At 41.2% G+C, this 15,683-nt stretch overlaps 1 protein-coding gene across 1 annotated transcript in view; it reads right to left on the bottom strand.

The window, feature by feature from the left end:
• The window catches only part of COL4A6 (collagen type IV alpha 6 chain), a 130,967-nt gene that overhangs the window by 16,472 nt on the left and 98,812 nt on the right, over positions 1–15,683 (bottom strand). Inside the window, exons 15-28 of the mRNA XM_083797341.1 lie at positions 15,163–15,222; positions 14,370–14,414; positions 13,284–13,337; positions 11,976–12,045; positions 11,116–11,226; positions 10,127–10,276; positions 7,954–8,058; positions 6,890–7,050; positions 5,831–6,010; positions 5,054–5,237; positions 2,395–2,466; positions 1,890–1,997; positions 548–769; positions 123–284 (exon numbers count right to left, since the gene is read on the bottom strand). Coding sequence (XP_083653467.1) covers positions 123–284; positions 548–769; positions 1,890–1,997; positions 2,395–2,466; positions 5,054–5,237; positions 5,831–6,010; positions 6,890–7,050; positions 7,954–8,058; positions 10,127–10,276; positions 11,116–11,226; positions 11,976–12,045; positions 13,284–13,337; positions 14,370–14,414; positions 15,163–15,222 — 1,684 coding nt within the window. The remainder of the gene's footprint in view (positions 1–122; positions 285–547; positions 770–1,889; positions 1,998–2,394; positions 2,467–5,053; positions 5,238–5,830; positions 6,011–6,889; positions 7,051–7,953; positions 8,059–10,126; positions 10,277–11,115; positions 11,227–11,975; positions 12,046–13,283; positions 13,338–14,369; positions 14,415–15,162; positions 15,223–15,683) is intronic.

The following is a 15,683-nucleotide window of genomic DNA, read 5'->3' on the forward strand; positions in this document are numbered from 1 at the left end:
TCTGCACTCAGTTACCCCTGAGCGGGGGTAGGAGCGCACTCCCAGCAAATGTTATGCCTCTCCCACACTTCCTCAACATTGCAACGCTCAGCTACTTGTCTTCATTTGAAGACGTTACGTACCTGGAGCTCCTGCCAGGCCAACCGATCCCAACGGTCCTGGTTTTCCCTTAATGCCAAAAGGACCTCCAGGGCCAGGAGGTCCTCGCAATCCAGGGACACCGGAATAGCCTGGATTACCCAGTTCGCCTTTAATACCTAGGAGGCCTGGTCTCCCATCCAGCCCTGGGAACAGAAAGATGGGAGGTTACAGAACAAATAAAATAAAATGAAAAAATGAGTTGTAATATTCAATAATAATTCAATGAAAAAGTGAGTTGTAATAAAAGTCTGTAAATTGCATTAGATTCTAAGAGAAAACCACCAAATCCCCACCTGCAGGCAGCTTAGAAGATTGCTGACAGAGTATCTTGAAGAGATGGTAAAGAGGAAAGATTTTTGAAAGAAACAGTTTGATATTCCCAGATACAAGCAGCAACAGTGCTCACCTTTTGGTCCTGGAAATCCAATATCACCTGCAAGCCCTTTATCACCTTGGAGTCCAGGTCGGCCACGCTCTCCCTGGGCTCCACTCTCAGCACCAAACACATCTCCAGGAGCTCCTTTAGTTCCAGCTAAGCCTGAAGGACCCATCTTCCCAGGCAAACCATCTGTCCCATCCAGTCCTGGAAGTCCTTGGGACCCTTGCTCTCCTCGAGGTCCAGAGAAGCCTTGAAGAGAAATACAGTAAATGTCAGACAGCAGAAGTACAGGCTATCCACTCCCAATACCATATCCAACCAAATCAACATTTAAAAAAAAAAGGCTGTTTGGAAAGCTGCAGAATGTTTTGGTACTGAATTAGAAACTATGATTGGTGAGAAAATGTGATGAAAATGATAAAAACAATTGAACTATCCTTTCAATTTTTCTTTTTCTTAGAAGAATACTTTAGGAGTAACTTGAAGCTGCAGCTACAAGTCTTACATTTACAGGCTTGGTTTCACTAGACAGCAGATTAGGCAAAAAGGACAAAAAAGGAGGAAGATGACTACTTCAGGCAACAGACAGGCACTATCTCACTACCACCACCATCCACAAAAGCTGCAAAGATATTTTCACAGCTTACTTTGTCCTCTACATCAGACAACTTCTGGCACTGTGGGACAGAAGACACTGACAGCCCTGGCACAAGGAGGACTGGAAAGTACTCTCCCTTTGTCAAGCAGACGCTAAGTAGCACTGCTGTGTGAATGTTTTGTGCTGCTCAGCAGTTGTATCACAAAATCAGTGACTCTGTAAAATTGACATCCCCATTTAATGCACTGAAATGATAAGAGATTTCTACAGCCATATCCACAGAGAAATATGATTGATATCAACCTAGCTTAAAGAGTCTTCCCTCACCACCCCCTGTTGCTCTTTATTTACTACAACCATTAGAAATTCCCACAGCTAAAACAAACCCAAGCATGGTGTACAGACTTTTACCAGAATAACACATGGCTTAAAACAGGTAAACGGGTTTTAAAATACTTTGTGGTTTCTAAACAGTTACAAAGCATGTGATGATAGTCTCTGAAGAAACGAATTGTGTTGGTCATCCTATTTAATTCCAGCAGCAGTATAATACTAAAGGCAGGTAACAAGTATAACAAACATTTCTTCTTCCTTTTTTTTTTTTTTCTTCCAAGCTGCAACCATTTGGTTGCAGAGAGTGCATTTAGAAGGATCACAGTGGAGCTCACAATGGAGCGTTATGAATGTAACAGGTGGAAACACGGCCTACATTTTAAGACAACTCTTTTGATAAAATATTGTATACATTAATCAGATAACAAAAACTCTTACCAGGTTCCCCTTGCAAGCCAATTATTCCTGGAGACCCTGGCTGTCCTTTTGACCCATGTAATCCAGGTTGCCCTGGAATGCCAGGAAAGCCTTTGCTGCCTTTGGGACCTGAAGATTAAAATATTAATGAATGAATAGCAGAAGACAAAAGTATAGCACCAGAAAACAGGATCAGATCTTTTCTGCAAAGCTAGTGCTTGAAACACTCACTGGATGCACAATTTAAGCTAAATAGCTTCACAAAACCATGGCTGTTACATCAGCTATGTAAACACAGAAGATGAGGTTCAGAGGCTACTTGAAAGGGGAAAAAACGGTGCAGTCATTATGATCCTCCATGGGATTTAAGCCCAGCCCCTTTGAAGAATAAAGAATACTATGCTGTCAGTTAACTCTCTGGAATAACTATCACTCATAGGATGTTAATTAGCAGGTATTATCTTCAGTGAGGACTAGGTGCTTCTTGGTAGTCAGGCTGTGCGTGAGGACCAGCTTGTCTCCATACCTGGCAATCCTGGGAAGCCGGGAATCCCAGGGGGCCCATACGCTCCAGGGACAATGCAGGGCAAGGTGATACCTAAAAGAAAGAAACACTGACTTTGCACACAGACCTCTTTGGAGACTTCTAACTACTCAGGGGCTGCTCGTAGACATCAGCTCCAGCTCAAAGAAACGAGCGAGGCTCCTCTGCAGTGTGGATGTGGCAGGGAGCGAGAGGGAAGACAACCTCATGGTGTCTGATCTGCTCCCATATTGAGATGTTATGCAAATGTTGAAGGAAACTTCAGGGCATTTTCTACTTTGACATGAGAGGATCAAAGGTCAGTTCTCAATTCATTGCTGTTACCTTGATTTAAGGCATCCAGTGACAGCAAAGCTCATTTAAAAATGATTACACTCATGATAACATATCTACACAGAGCTGTAATAACACTTCCACTCTTACACAACGCCAAACTGCTCTATTTTCATCTGAGAGCAGCTCCTCTTCATAGTCAGCACTAGCTTTAAGGACAGAGATTCAAAACCGGAATATCTGTGATCTAATTTGTGCTTAGAATGGATGCAGGCACCTAATGCCACGATTGCGAGATGTAATACATGCTTTGCTGCCTGCACTTGGGTAAGTTTTGAGAAAGTATTTGTTTGACAAAGTAAAAGTTAAAATGGTACTAACACAACATAAAAAATCCAGCTTTGCTCTTCTGCAGTCCTGTGTGAGCCTAATGTGGAATGCTTTATAAAATAAAAAGTTGAGGTCCATCTCTGAGACGTTTCCTTCTCAGACACAGTATAGTAAAAATGACATTTTCAAGCAGCAGGGCAGCAACTGGCATGGAAAGGGAAGTTGAATTAATTCTGTTGTATTCACATCACATGGCCTTAAGGAGTGTCTTATGTGAGTTTTCCAAAACCAGCCCTGTACAATAGCATATTCTATGTTTTATGTTATTAGCCACAGGCAGAATGGTTGGACAATGATTACTTCATGTAAGGATAACTGAAAAGCAAATAGGGCTGTTTCCTCATGTGTTTTGCAAAATCATGTAAGCAAGGCTTAGTGTAAAAGTTATATAAGCAAAACTGTTCCCAGCTAATTAATACCCTACAGAATCACAGTTTACAGAATAATATCCCAATATCAAGGAAATTAATTACAAAACGATCATGTCAGGCATAAAAGCAAATACGGACAACTCCAACATTTTTGAGTAATCATCTTATGCTGGATAAAATCAGTCTAATTTTATAAATACTGAGCTAGACTTTTCCAAAGGCAAGACTGTTTCACCCTGATTTACTGCAAAATTCCTCAGTGGTCTTTGACGTGGTAACTTCAATAGCTCACAGTCTCTTTTTAAATGTCTTTCCTCATTTTCACGATAGGGCCTTTCAGTCTGGGTACTATGAGATAGGATTATTTCTTCCACCCACACACATTTCTTTAATATTAGATGAAACTTACTATATCAAAGGGTCTTTTAATGCTTTCCTAGTATTGAGGGCATGATGTATTCACAAGCTTTCTTACACATTTCCACGGGGGTGCAAACTGAACTGGCTAAAGACTTTTTCACACTTTCCTATATTTTGACTAGAGATAATTTCCACAAAAGACCATTCACTTTTAGCAAAGCTTTGACGCAGCATTCATAGTAAGCTGACTTCTGATGTGCTACACAGAATATCTAGAGTTCACATCATGCACAGAGCAGTTTACTTTTACTTATCTTACAATGCAATTTTAATTCAGTGGATTTTGTAAGAGACAATTTACCAAAGATGTAAGCATTCATAGTTATGAATTAATAAAGCTTTCAGCATTTAACATGTTACTTGGCTAAGAAAAAAAGCTTATGTAGACTGTTCCAGGAGGACACTAATGCCAGCTCTCTCCTCACCCCACAACAACAGCACAGCATGACACACGTCAGGTAATGTGCCATCCAGCATGTCTGTGCAGCCTTCCCATTGCTATTCTGGCCTACCTCTCACCTCTCTGTGGGTTTAATATTCCTCTGCCAAGCTCCTCAAGGTGTAGTGGTCTTATCACCAAGATTTTTGAACTCAGAACAACAGTTTATCAGTTCAGAAACATATGCAACCACATCATCTGCAAATATACTGTTAATACTGTATTATCGATGCTTACAGAACTACAAAAGCAGAAGCCTACATATGTAAAATACTCATGTAATACCTACTCTGTAAAAATCTAGAGCTCTTTTTATTTCAGTAACAGTTCTGAGAACTAATTCAGAAGTCCCAGATACCAGTGAGTTACCATTATTACCTAGACAATGAAGTGGGCTGTGCTTTTTAAAAACTTCATTTTAACTGTCTTCCTAATTACCTTTGGTGTAAAATGGCTCTCCAGCAACAGTCAGTGAGTAGGCTCCATCCAAAACAATTAGTGTTTGAGTATTCAGCTCAGATACTTGCTGCTTATTATCTGTGTCCTCCTGAGCATGACAACTTGACAAAGCAGTGACTGCTATGAGAGGTCTAGTGAGCCCACAGAGCAGTTTTAATTAATTTAAAGAGCAATCTTTAACCTAATGCCATCTTCTTGCCTGGTACAAGAACAGCAGTAGGTTTAGTGCCACTTAACTTGTAGCAGCTTTGCACCTTTTCAAAGTGAGAGCAGATCCAGCAAAACCTACCTGGGGGTCCTGGAAAACCTGCTTGTCCTGGAAGGCCATCCAGCCCTGGGTCACCTGGCGGCCCACGAACTCCACTAGGACCTGGATATCCAACACCAGGAGAACCAGTCTCTCCGTGATGGCCCTTGGTGCCAGGTAATCCTGGCAGTCCTTTCTCACCTGGGAATCCCAGCGCACCATCCCCCTGTGCACAGCAAAGACAATTAGAGCTGAAAATCCAAGAGATGTGGAAAGAACGTACATCACTGTTACTTTAGCAAATGCATAAAAGTTTGGTCAGCTCTATGCAAGTTTCAAATGTGCCTGGGGAAGTACATGAAAACCACTGTAAATCATCCACCATTATTTCAAGATGCAGATACTCAGATACTATTAGAAAATATTTTTTATGTTGTGTTTGCCAAAACATTAAGTATTACATATTCTGAAAGATTAGTTTGTGTGTTATTGTAATTAATTAAAAAGATTCTGGTGTGGTTTTTCTACTCCAAGATTTGACTTGTGCCGACAGGGTCTTATCTATCAGGACACAACGTAAAACGGCATTAGGGCCTCCCCCACTACAGGAACTTTATTGTTTGACTGGGCAGCCAGAGGCATTGGCCAGTGCCAATTATTAATCTTGATCAAGACAAATCTATATTCAGGAATGAGCTCTTTTTAATGTATTTGGAGACTTACCACACAGATAATCAGGGCTAGTAAACCAGGCCTTTCTGATCTCTCTGCTCCTTATTGCAATCCTAAAGCACTGCTGCTAAATTAATCTGAACTTACCGGAGGGCCTGGCGGGCCTGGCAAACCTGGAAGTCCATCCCTACCAGGAGTTCCTGGGATGCCTGAAGGTCCTCTGGGCGCCGTCGCACCACGGTCCCCACGAGCACCTCTGCCTGTTGCATAGGATGAATCTCCTTTTTCTCCCTTAAGGCCTGGAAGACCTTGCTGGCCAGCTGAAGCCTACAGAGCAAAAGATTAAAAAAACAAAACTGCCACCACCATCAAAAAAACAAACAAACAATCAGGCATACGAACATGCAGAGAAAAGCCTTTGCTTTTTAAAAATGTCATATGAGGTCAGGACACAATGACTGGAGCTAGAAAGAAGCTCTAAAGGGTTTCCTATTGTATACGTTATGAAAAAGAAAAAAAAAGTTTGAGTATTTCCAAATGTTTCAGTTAAGTCACTACAATTTTACAGTGGCAAGCCAAACCTGGGTATATAGCACTATAGTGATCCAGCAGTCTTGGATGGCATCTGGGAACACTGTATCAGTCATGATTTAACAGGGCCCAAGTATTGGAGGATTGAGTATTTATTATTACACCCTATTACTTGGTGTGCTGCATTCACTGACATTGATGAAGATACTCTGAAGTCATTTAGTGTGCTTAGACTGCATCTGAGACAGACAACTTTTATAGCTATGAGCAATGATGTGGACAGAGCTCATCATTCGATTTCAGGTCTTCTCTCCATACAGCAGCATATCTGCTTCCACGGGTGGCCCTCACTTAGAGAGAACCCTGGGTCTAATCTATGCGTCCCAAGAAGCCCTCGGATGAATAATTGTTACTGCTTTTACCCGTGACTGCTAAATTGCAGTTCTCAGACCTTAAGAACCATTTCTTCCCCCATTTTTACATGATAACTTCTCTACTTTCCGATTCTTTCCACAGATTCTTTTCACAGGGTTTGTTGATTTTTTGTCCAAGCAAGTAGAAGAAATTATGCCAAAAATATGTTCTGGTTTCAATGCGATCCACACCAGGAATTGCACAGGGCCACTTTTTCTCCTGTAATTCATGACAACCGATATAAACTCTTCCTTGTCTTACCAGAGGGCCTCGCAGTCCTGGTGCACCCACAGTGCCTGGGTCTCCACTAACGCCCTTGATCCCAGGCACGCCAGGGATTCCCGTTGGACCTTGTGGACCTGAGATGCCTTTTACACCAGGTCTCGTAACTCCTCCATCACAAGCACAATCACCTGCCTCTCCTGGAAAATACAGTCAACACCTCAAAGTCAGTTTCATTCGGATAAAGACCCTTTTATGGTTTCAAGAGCTCCAAAAGCAATATTGGGACAAAACCATTCAGACATGATATGATGTTGTGCCTACTCTGTTCAGGCCATGAGAGTGTCAAGCAGGGGGAAGCTTTGTCCATGTTAATTTCTGTTCAACACCCACCACCAAATTACCACGTGCAGCATGAACCTCAGCATTTTATCTGGTACATCATGCTTATTTCCTTGACCTCTTCCCAAGGTTTCGATTCTCCAAAGCAGATGATTTTAAGGAGAATTTTAGGACAGAAGTCTTGTGGATCTTAAGGGACGGTTGCCTGTCAGAGAAAACAAATCTGTACTCCCACTCACAGGAGGTTACAGTGACCCTCAGCTGGATATCTTTATCTTTTCTGGAATTGTAACTGGGCGCAGATCCAAACCACCACAACGCACAGTGATGTTTACATCATCCCACTTTAGTGTTCCATTATGCACTAAACCCCAAATTCTCATAATTTTTAGCACAGAGGTGAATAAGATTACGTTTCTCTGTCATTTCCAGCCTATATTAATTACAAAAGCAGAACACAGGGCTTTATTTCTAAGTCTTGTTACATCTTATGGCTTTAAAGCACAACTTGTTTAGCTAATTGGGTATGAGGTGTTTATCTGCTCATTTGCCTGAGAAGAGCAGGAGGTAGAAAATAGGATTTTAGTGGCAGTGCTGGGCACTACTCTCTCTAAAACGTAAAGGCTGCTGCTCTTCTTATCCACCTCCAAGCTTCTCTGATTTGTCATAAAGACATTTCCACCTCATCCCTTAGGTTATTAATCACATGGAAGTGAGATCATTCGATTGTTGAAAGGTTCTTCCAAAAAAGAGACAATTACCTTTGTAACCCTTTGGACCCAATGCTCCTGGAAGCCCTCTCTGTCCAGGCTCCCCGGGGGCCCCAGTCCTTCCATCCAAGATTGCGTCCGGGAGGAATGAAGGGCCTACATGTGGAAAGCGAGCAAAAGCCCTGAGAAGGCTGTATTTCCAGCTCATTAATTACTTATAATGGCAGGGATGCAATTGACAGAAATGGCACTGGATCAAGCTGCAGCTGCCTAAGTTACACAAAAAGATGAACCTGATATTATGGGCTACAATCCTCTGCTACATGTTTGCCTTTAGCTTCCTATACAGAAGAGCAGAAGATCTTACAAAGTGGATGCAGCAGAGTTTTATTCCTCTGTTGCTCTACTATTGCAATTTTTCAAAGACTTAATAGCTGGCCAAAGAACCAACCCAACTGCAAACAGGTTGAATAGAGAAGCACAAATGAATTCGTTCATGGCCTGTCCCCACTGCAGCATTATGCAGAGGATCAGATGTGCCTTCACAGCTCTGGGACAAGCTGACACTCGCATGCAGGGACTCATGTGGACAGAAGTTGAAGGAGGAACTAACCAATGTGGTGGTGATTGTGGTGACTGGCTACTGCCTTTTTGTTGGTGCAGAAGTTATTGCGTATGAGCAACGTCTCTGCTACTGCTGGCATGGTAGAGTCATTCCCAGGGCTACCTGCCTTCTGCAGAGCTTCTCATCAAGTCCCTGCAGTTCAGGAAAGAGACTAAGTGGCAAAATGGTTATGGGAATTCCCCTGTCCCTCACTTTACGCTGCAGGACTATTCTATCTCTTTATATGCTGAGGAATACAATGAAACATGAGCTGGCAGAAACAGCAGAGGGTGATCCAATAGTGATCTAACATCATCTGAAACGATGGTGTCTGAAAGCCCTTCCCCTCAGTGACAACAGCAAAATGGAGTGCCAATGAGCACGTCTGATGTTCTGTGGAAACAAACTGCAGCCATCAGCTAAAAACAGCTACAAGAGTTTTACTGACTCTGCAGAAAACTTAGCAGGATTTGACTGACAAATAGTTATTGGTAAGATGGCAGTTATTTCTTCTCTATGGAAAATAGTTTCATCAGAGTATGTTCATTGGCTCCATCGCTGGAGTGTGTCCTGGTTTTGAAAGTTTCACTCTCAAGAATAAAACAGGCTGCTTGAACTCAGTTTATGGCAGAATATTAAAACATAAGGTTTGCATACAATCATCCCTTTTTCATTTACTATTTATCTTCTGAGGAAAACAAAACAGTACATAATTAACCCAATCAGGACATATATACAAATGAGCATGTAAATATGAAATCACATTTCTTTAGGTTCATAAACTGTCTCTTCAGGCATCCTGTCTGATTCCTGGTGCCCGAAATACCTCCTCACAAGATCAGGCATTTACTTCAGGTACTCATAAGGTCAAGGTCTCTTCTTTATCTAAGCCAGTACCAGGGCAAACATTATTTGGCTTTTCTCCCATCATCCTGCATGCTATATCTCTAACCTCCTTTCTTTTCCCCAGCTGAAACATGATTCCTAGGAGTCAACTGAGCTGGCTAAGTTTCATCCTACTAAAACAGTGCAAATATAGAAAGTTGAAGAAAAAACTGTACATTTTAACAGCAGACATCTGAGGGTGTTAGCCTTGGGGTTAGTTATTACATTTGCTATATGACAACACTACATTCACTGGGAGAAATCAAGTAGCTACATTTTCATGCTACATCCTTACTATGGACTACCTTCTCAGATGACTGCCTGTTAATAGACAAAATAATCCAAACTGAGTAGACAGAACTGGTACTTAGTTTGGGAGATGCAGCACCAGTCAATGCAAACCTATGAAATATCAGGCTTGATCTGCCATGCTTAGGAGACTAGCCTAGAACTTCAAAGTCCTCTGTTTCATAAATTGTGTCGATAAAACCTTGTGCTTCAGTCTATCAGGTTCCCACTTCTAAAATTGTAACTTTTTTTTTTCAGTTACATTTTTTTTATCCTGCTGATAAATATGTTTAAGGTTGTGAGTTACAATTACAATGGGATGTCGACCAAGCCTTTAAAATTTACAGATGAATAAAGTTCACTGGCAAATAAACAAACACATAAATGATTATTTGTCTTGTTTCACTATGAATGCAATATAAAAACAGATGTTAAAAATGTACATACGTGATGAGCCAGGCAACCCTGGTGCTCCTGGCAGACCCGGTAAACCATCTCTACCAGGACTGCCTGGTAATCCAATCGTTGCTCTTCCTGGTTCTCCCATTTCACCCTTCACACCTGGAATCCCTGGAGACCCTCCAGTGCCCATTCCATCTAGACAACATTGACACAATGAGCAGCTATCCAGCAGCAAACATATTCTGGTATTTTTAATGTTATGAAAATTACTACTGTGTCCTGAACTGTAACCATGTTAGCAAAGGACAATTTATAATATCATACAAAGGAAAACTTATTAATTGTAGCTACCAACTGGCTCCCATTTACACACTCCTTTGGACATCCAAAAAACTTTAGAGGGCTGTATTCAAGTCCCACTAATAGGTTAGATCATGAACTATGGAAGACTGCAATTTGTTTATTTTCATATTGCGTTTGAGTGAGATATTTATATGTGCCTTAGTAGTTCCTAGCTCTGGATCGTTGCTGGTCAGGACTTCACAGATGTATTCAGGTGAAACAAAAACTTTCACATGAGATTTTTGATGGGACAAATGGGTACCAGCTACAGTGGTTTTATGTAGCCAATCTGATAGCTCTCTATTGCAAATACGAGAAGTCATTAAAAAAAACCCTCATTTTCAACAACACTTGCAATTGTTTAAAATATTCCGTTTATAGCAAAGGTTTTGCCAATCAACTCATTTGAAATAGAATTCAAACGACCTTCCGTGCACCAAATATTTACACCTGAAGCCTTGAAATGGACTGTAATCACTGTAATTCTCCTCCATCCAAGACAACATACAAGGTTTTCCAGTGCCATCCCTGACTCATACTTCTCACAGGGCAGCTTGCAAATCAGCCAGCTGAAGGAGCAGGGAGAGGCTAGATCCAACACCTTCAACATCTTCAGGCTGCTACTCAGAGTCTCTTCTCAGCAACAAACACACAGAAAACAGCCTGCTAAGGGCAATTAGCAGACGCTTTACCTCTCTCCAGGCCTGGAAACCCTGGAGCTCCCGGAAGGCCTGGTAAACCACTGCCCCCTTCATCTCCTGGAGGACCAGGTATTCCTGGGTTTCCAGGGTCACCTGGGGCACCTATTAGACAAACACAGAAAGACAAAGAAGAAAAACTTGTGAGAATTTCTGCTGAAAGGCTCTGTTCAGTCTTCTAACTCAGTGGCCACTGATATTGCCAGTAAAGGCTGCAAAGCCATTAGCAGTAAGGCTGTTAGTCCAAGTTAATGGTCAAAACTGGTTAGTCCAAGTTAATGGTTAAAACTTCCTCCTGAGCTCTGGAAGAGGTTGTTTAAAACTTGACTGCATGTGAAAGCAGAATAAGAGACATCACTCAGCTTGTCTTCTCATTTTTATAGCTTCAGAGACTGTTCCTGCCCAGGACTCATACAGCTGTGGCATTAACCAAGCTCCTTTTCCCAACAGTATTCTTAGCACACTGAATGTCAAATAATACAGAATGACATTCAGAGTACCCATTTCCATGCAACATAAGAAACCATTTTTCCATGGTAAACAGAAATAAGACACACAGGTAGCCTACATTTCCCCATGCTCACACACAGTCAGCCTCCTAGGAGCTGAACATTTCATTCTGCCTTTAAACATATCATTCTGCAACCTGGGAATGAAAGGTTTATTGTAATCTCTGGTATTATATACCTGGGACCAAATGTATCTGTATGCCACCAAAACAGAACTGAAAGGGGGAATAACAAAGAGATATTTCCAATTTGCAATGTGGAAAAGTGGTAAAATACAGTAATAATGAAAGTTGGGATCAGAGAAAGTGCTTTAAACTAGTTCCAAAGCAAAATGGAAATGTGTACCTGAAATGACTACACCTTCCCTGTCAACAACGATAGGAGGGCCTGGGGGACCCATGTCACCTAATTCACCCTGTAGAAGAAAACAGATTCACACCATTATTAGAGATGGATGGTAGAGGGGAAGACTGCTTGTCATGACACAGACTGTATTGTGGTAGCAGGGTCTGGTCATTCACTGACTAAACATCACTCTTTTCCTTGATGAAAAATTCACTTGTTCACTTTGATATTCTGCTGTTCACAACTATCTGCAGTCCTCATTTATCTGCTCTTCCTGTCTGATGGAACTGATGGCTGCTTAAGACAAAGTGCTTGCTAGTATCCAGCTATCCTCTGAAGGCATCCTGTTACCTCAACAGAAAGCACAGACATGTACACACCATGTGTACTGAAGACCAGTAACCATGTTTGCATGTAATTACCATGTAATTTGCATGTATTACCACGTAGACCACTTTTTTTCAACTTGTGGTATGAATATGAATTCATAGCTGCTACAAATATAAACATTTTTAAAAGTATCACTGCAGATACCTGTTGCCTTGGAACCCTGAATTTAAATAACAGGAAAATTGATTCCTCCATAAAATCACATAAAGAGAACAAGCAAGTTGTGACAAACAGTAGTATCGCTCCGCCTTCTCACTCTAACACAGTATTAAATCCTATTTAAAACAGGAAGTACAAAATCTGACTGTTGTCCAAATCACCATCATACGTAATATATAATAAACACAATTCAGTGTGCCAAGGCAGTGCAACACTTTGATGCTTCTTCCAGTATTACTGCTCTGTACATAAACTTCTACTATTCTTCTGCATGTTCTTCACAAAAAAACCCTTCAGCACTTGCATTTCTCATGCCTGCCAACCATATAGCAATTTTGGTGGCAAATAAGTTGTTTTCACAGCAAACTACTATCCCACCATTTTCCACTCAGTTTCCAGATGTCTGAAAGCCTTGGCAGCTATCTTAAGCATTCACTTACTTCCATCTAATCTTGCCTCAATTGCCCAGTACATGTGGCATTTGTGTAAGGATGAAGGAGACAGGAGACACTATATATACAACTGTAAGTCATGAAATTACGTGAATAAATGTTGTAAAGGTATTAAAATATCTGAGTGTTCACAGTTCAGCAACCGTTCAATTTTATTCTCATCGATAAAGTAAACGAGGAAGTGAAAAATACTGAATATTCACAGTCATACAAAGGTAAAGAGGGGGGTCTGACTGGGGCAAAGACATTTATTCATGCAAGTATCTTTACAAAAGCAGTGCTTCAGTGTTTTCATGTGAGAATTTACCTTTGTGCCTTCAACTCCATCCAGTCCTGGATAGCCTGGAATACCTGGATGACCCTGTACAGTCACACAGGAGAACATTTTTACACAGTGAGACAATAAGCCAGTGGCTAACTGAGACACCTGCAGTGCTTGGACTTGAACCACAAACCCAATTCATAGTATTACAAACACTTCAAGCATCTGCAGAAGTAATAAAGAGAAAACTGACGGCATCAATTTCTCAGCACTCACAAAATACCTGAGCCTTTAGGCCTCCTTGTGCTGGAAAAATTCTGAGAACTTGTGAACAGGCATGGTGGTGTCTCAATGAGGAGACACTTTGGAGCTCTCACAGAACTCCAGAAATGCTTGAAGAGTCTCAAATGCTATTTTCCTTGCACCCCACACTTTCTCTTCACTTTGTTCCAACTCCGTCAACCCATTGGTCCTAAAATTTTTTCAATGCCACTGGGAGATCCAGCTTTCTGCTACCCATTTTCTGGTAGCATTCTCTCAGACACCAAAGCTCCCCTTCTGGATGCATGACTGGAAACCTACACTGAAGTGATCTATTTTTCTCTATTAGGTAGTGTATCAAACTGAGCCTTGAGTACTGAGTACTGCAACTGCAGAAAAAATGGAATATTCCAAGAGCTCTGGAGCAGGGAACCTTAATTTTAAACTCCTGCAGTTGTGGACAGCTGTCTTTGACAGCAGCTCATGTTGCTTTCTTGAGCAATTTCCACTGGTGCATCTGAAATTAGAAGTGCTTTAGCATGCTTTCAGCCCCTTGATCACCTGGCCATTTCTACTTGGTACACTACAAAAAGGTATCTGCAAAAAAGACAAAAGTGAGAGAGTTTGGTTGTTCCATAAGGAAATGTAATTTCCAGTCTGTGGAGGTGGTCCCTTGAACACATAGGGATAACTACAGAAACAGTTGAAGAGATCTAGAGATGGACTTTCCAGTTAGTGCTCACTAGTTTTATAGGGCAGATGCATTCATGCATCAGAGGAGAGCTTGGAGCCAATAAAGAGATCAGAAGATCGTAAGCAGGTAGATGGCTTCTGCAATTGTAAGTACAGTAAAAAATAAAAACATTTCACCTTTCTCCCTGGAATCCCATCAGATCCATCCAGTCCCAGAAGACCCTAAAACAGCAAAACACATTACGTAACTTTCAAAGGCTCCATGTCAGTCTGGTCTTATTATATCAGGCTCCAAGATCTCAGTACCAAAGAATGAAAAGGTAAACTTTCAAAAGGAGAAGGTACCACTAATATTCCATGTCTTCCATATACTAACAATCATCACTGAAAGAATTCAGCAGAATGATTGATAAAGGACCTCTTATCTTCTTTAGTCATTGTCTTGCTAATCAGTAGTTCAAGTTAAGTAAGTCACAGTGTCTCAACTTAGTAGAAAGGTAGGTAGGTAGTTTGTAATTACAAAGCCATGAAACTTAATACAGACAAATGCTTTCTATCTTGATGATTTGTTCTTCACATGCAGAACAGAATGTCTTGGTCTTTCTGTTGTGTATGAGCACCACGTGTCTGCAAAATCACAGTGATTTGAAGAATTTATGGCTGGCTTTCAAAAAAAAAGCTTTCAAAAAATTGGAAAAACACAGGCCTGGCAGTGTCAAGACCTCAATTAAATATTTCTGTATGATTTTCTTGGACTGCCATGCTTGTATTCATCTTTAATCTCACCTTTAGTCTGAGACTTTAATGAGAGAAGAACTATCTGTTGGATCTGTTGTTGTATGATGCTGACTACTATGGGTCCCAGTCCTATGACTGGGACTTCTACATGCCTTGGGAATGCTTGGTGAAAAGTCCACTTCATGAGACTAGCTCGAGAACAGAAATGTAAGGACTTTATAAGGTTACCTACCCTGCCACCTGGCAAGCCAGGCACACCTTTTTCTCCTTTTTCTCCAACACCTCCAAACCCCTGAGGAAAAACATCAACATTAAATCCATGATCTGTCTGCAACTTAACAGCACAGCCCTAAGACAGAACAAGCACAAATGCAACTATTACTGTAAACTGTACAACAGAGACACATAGAAAACTGACTTTTTCTTCTGAGCTTCTTTTGCCCCAGAAAGAAATCCCGTATCAAGCAGTGCAATATGTGCAGTGCATTATCTTCTTCATTCAATGCAAGTAACACCCTGCTATAAACACCCTGCAAGTCCTGCTAACTCCATATCATATTCTACATTTTAAAGTGCTTTGAAATCTTATTTCTTAACAGCAGTACCTCAAGGCAGTGCTCAGAGCATACTTTTTCACTTCTAAAGCCTCCGAATGACATAAAAATAGCATTTTCACGCTCAACATTTGGAACTGTTTGGTGGCTTTCCCACTCAGCAAAAAGTATCAAATCCAGAGATGGAACACCAGGATTT

The sequence above is a fragment of the Anser anser genome (genome assembly GCF_964211835.1).
Source record: "Anser anser genome assembly, chromosome: 13".
NCBI classification, from domain to species: Eukaryota; Metazoa; Chordata; class Aves; order Anseriformes; family Anatidae; genus Anser; species Anser anser.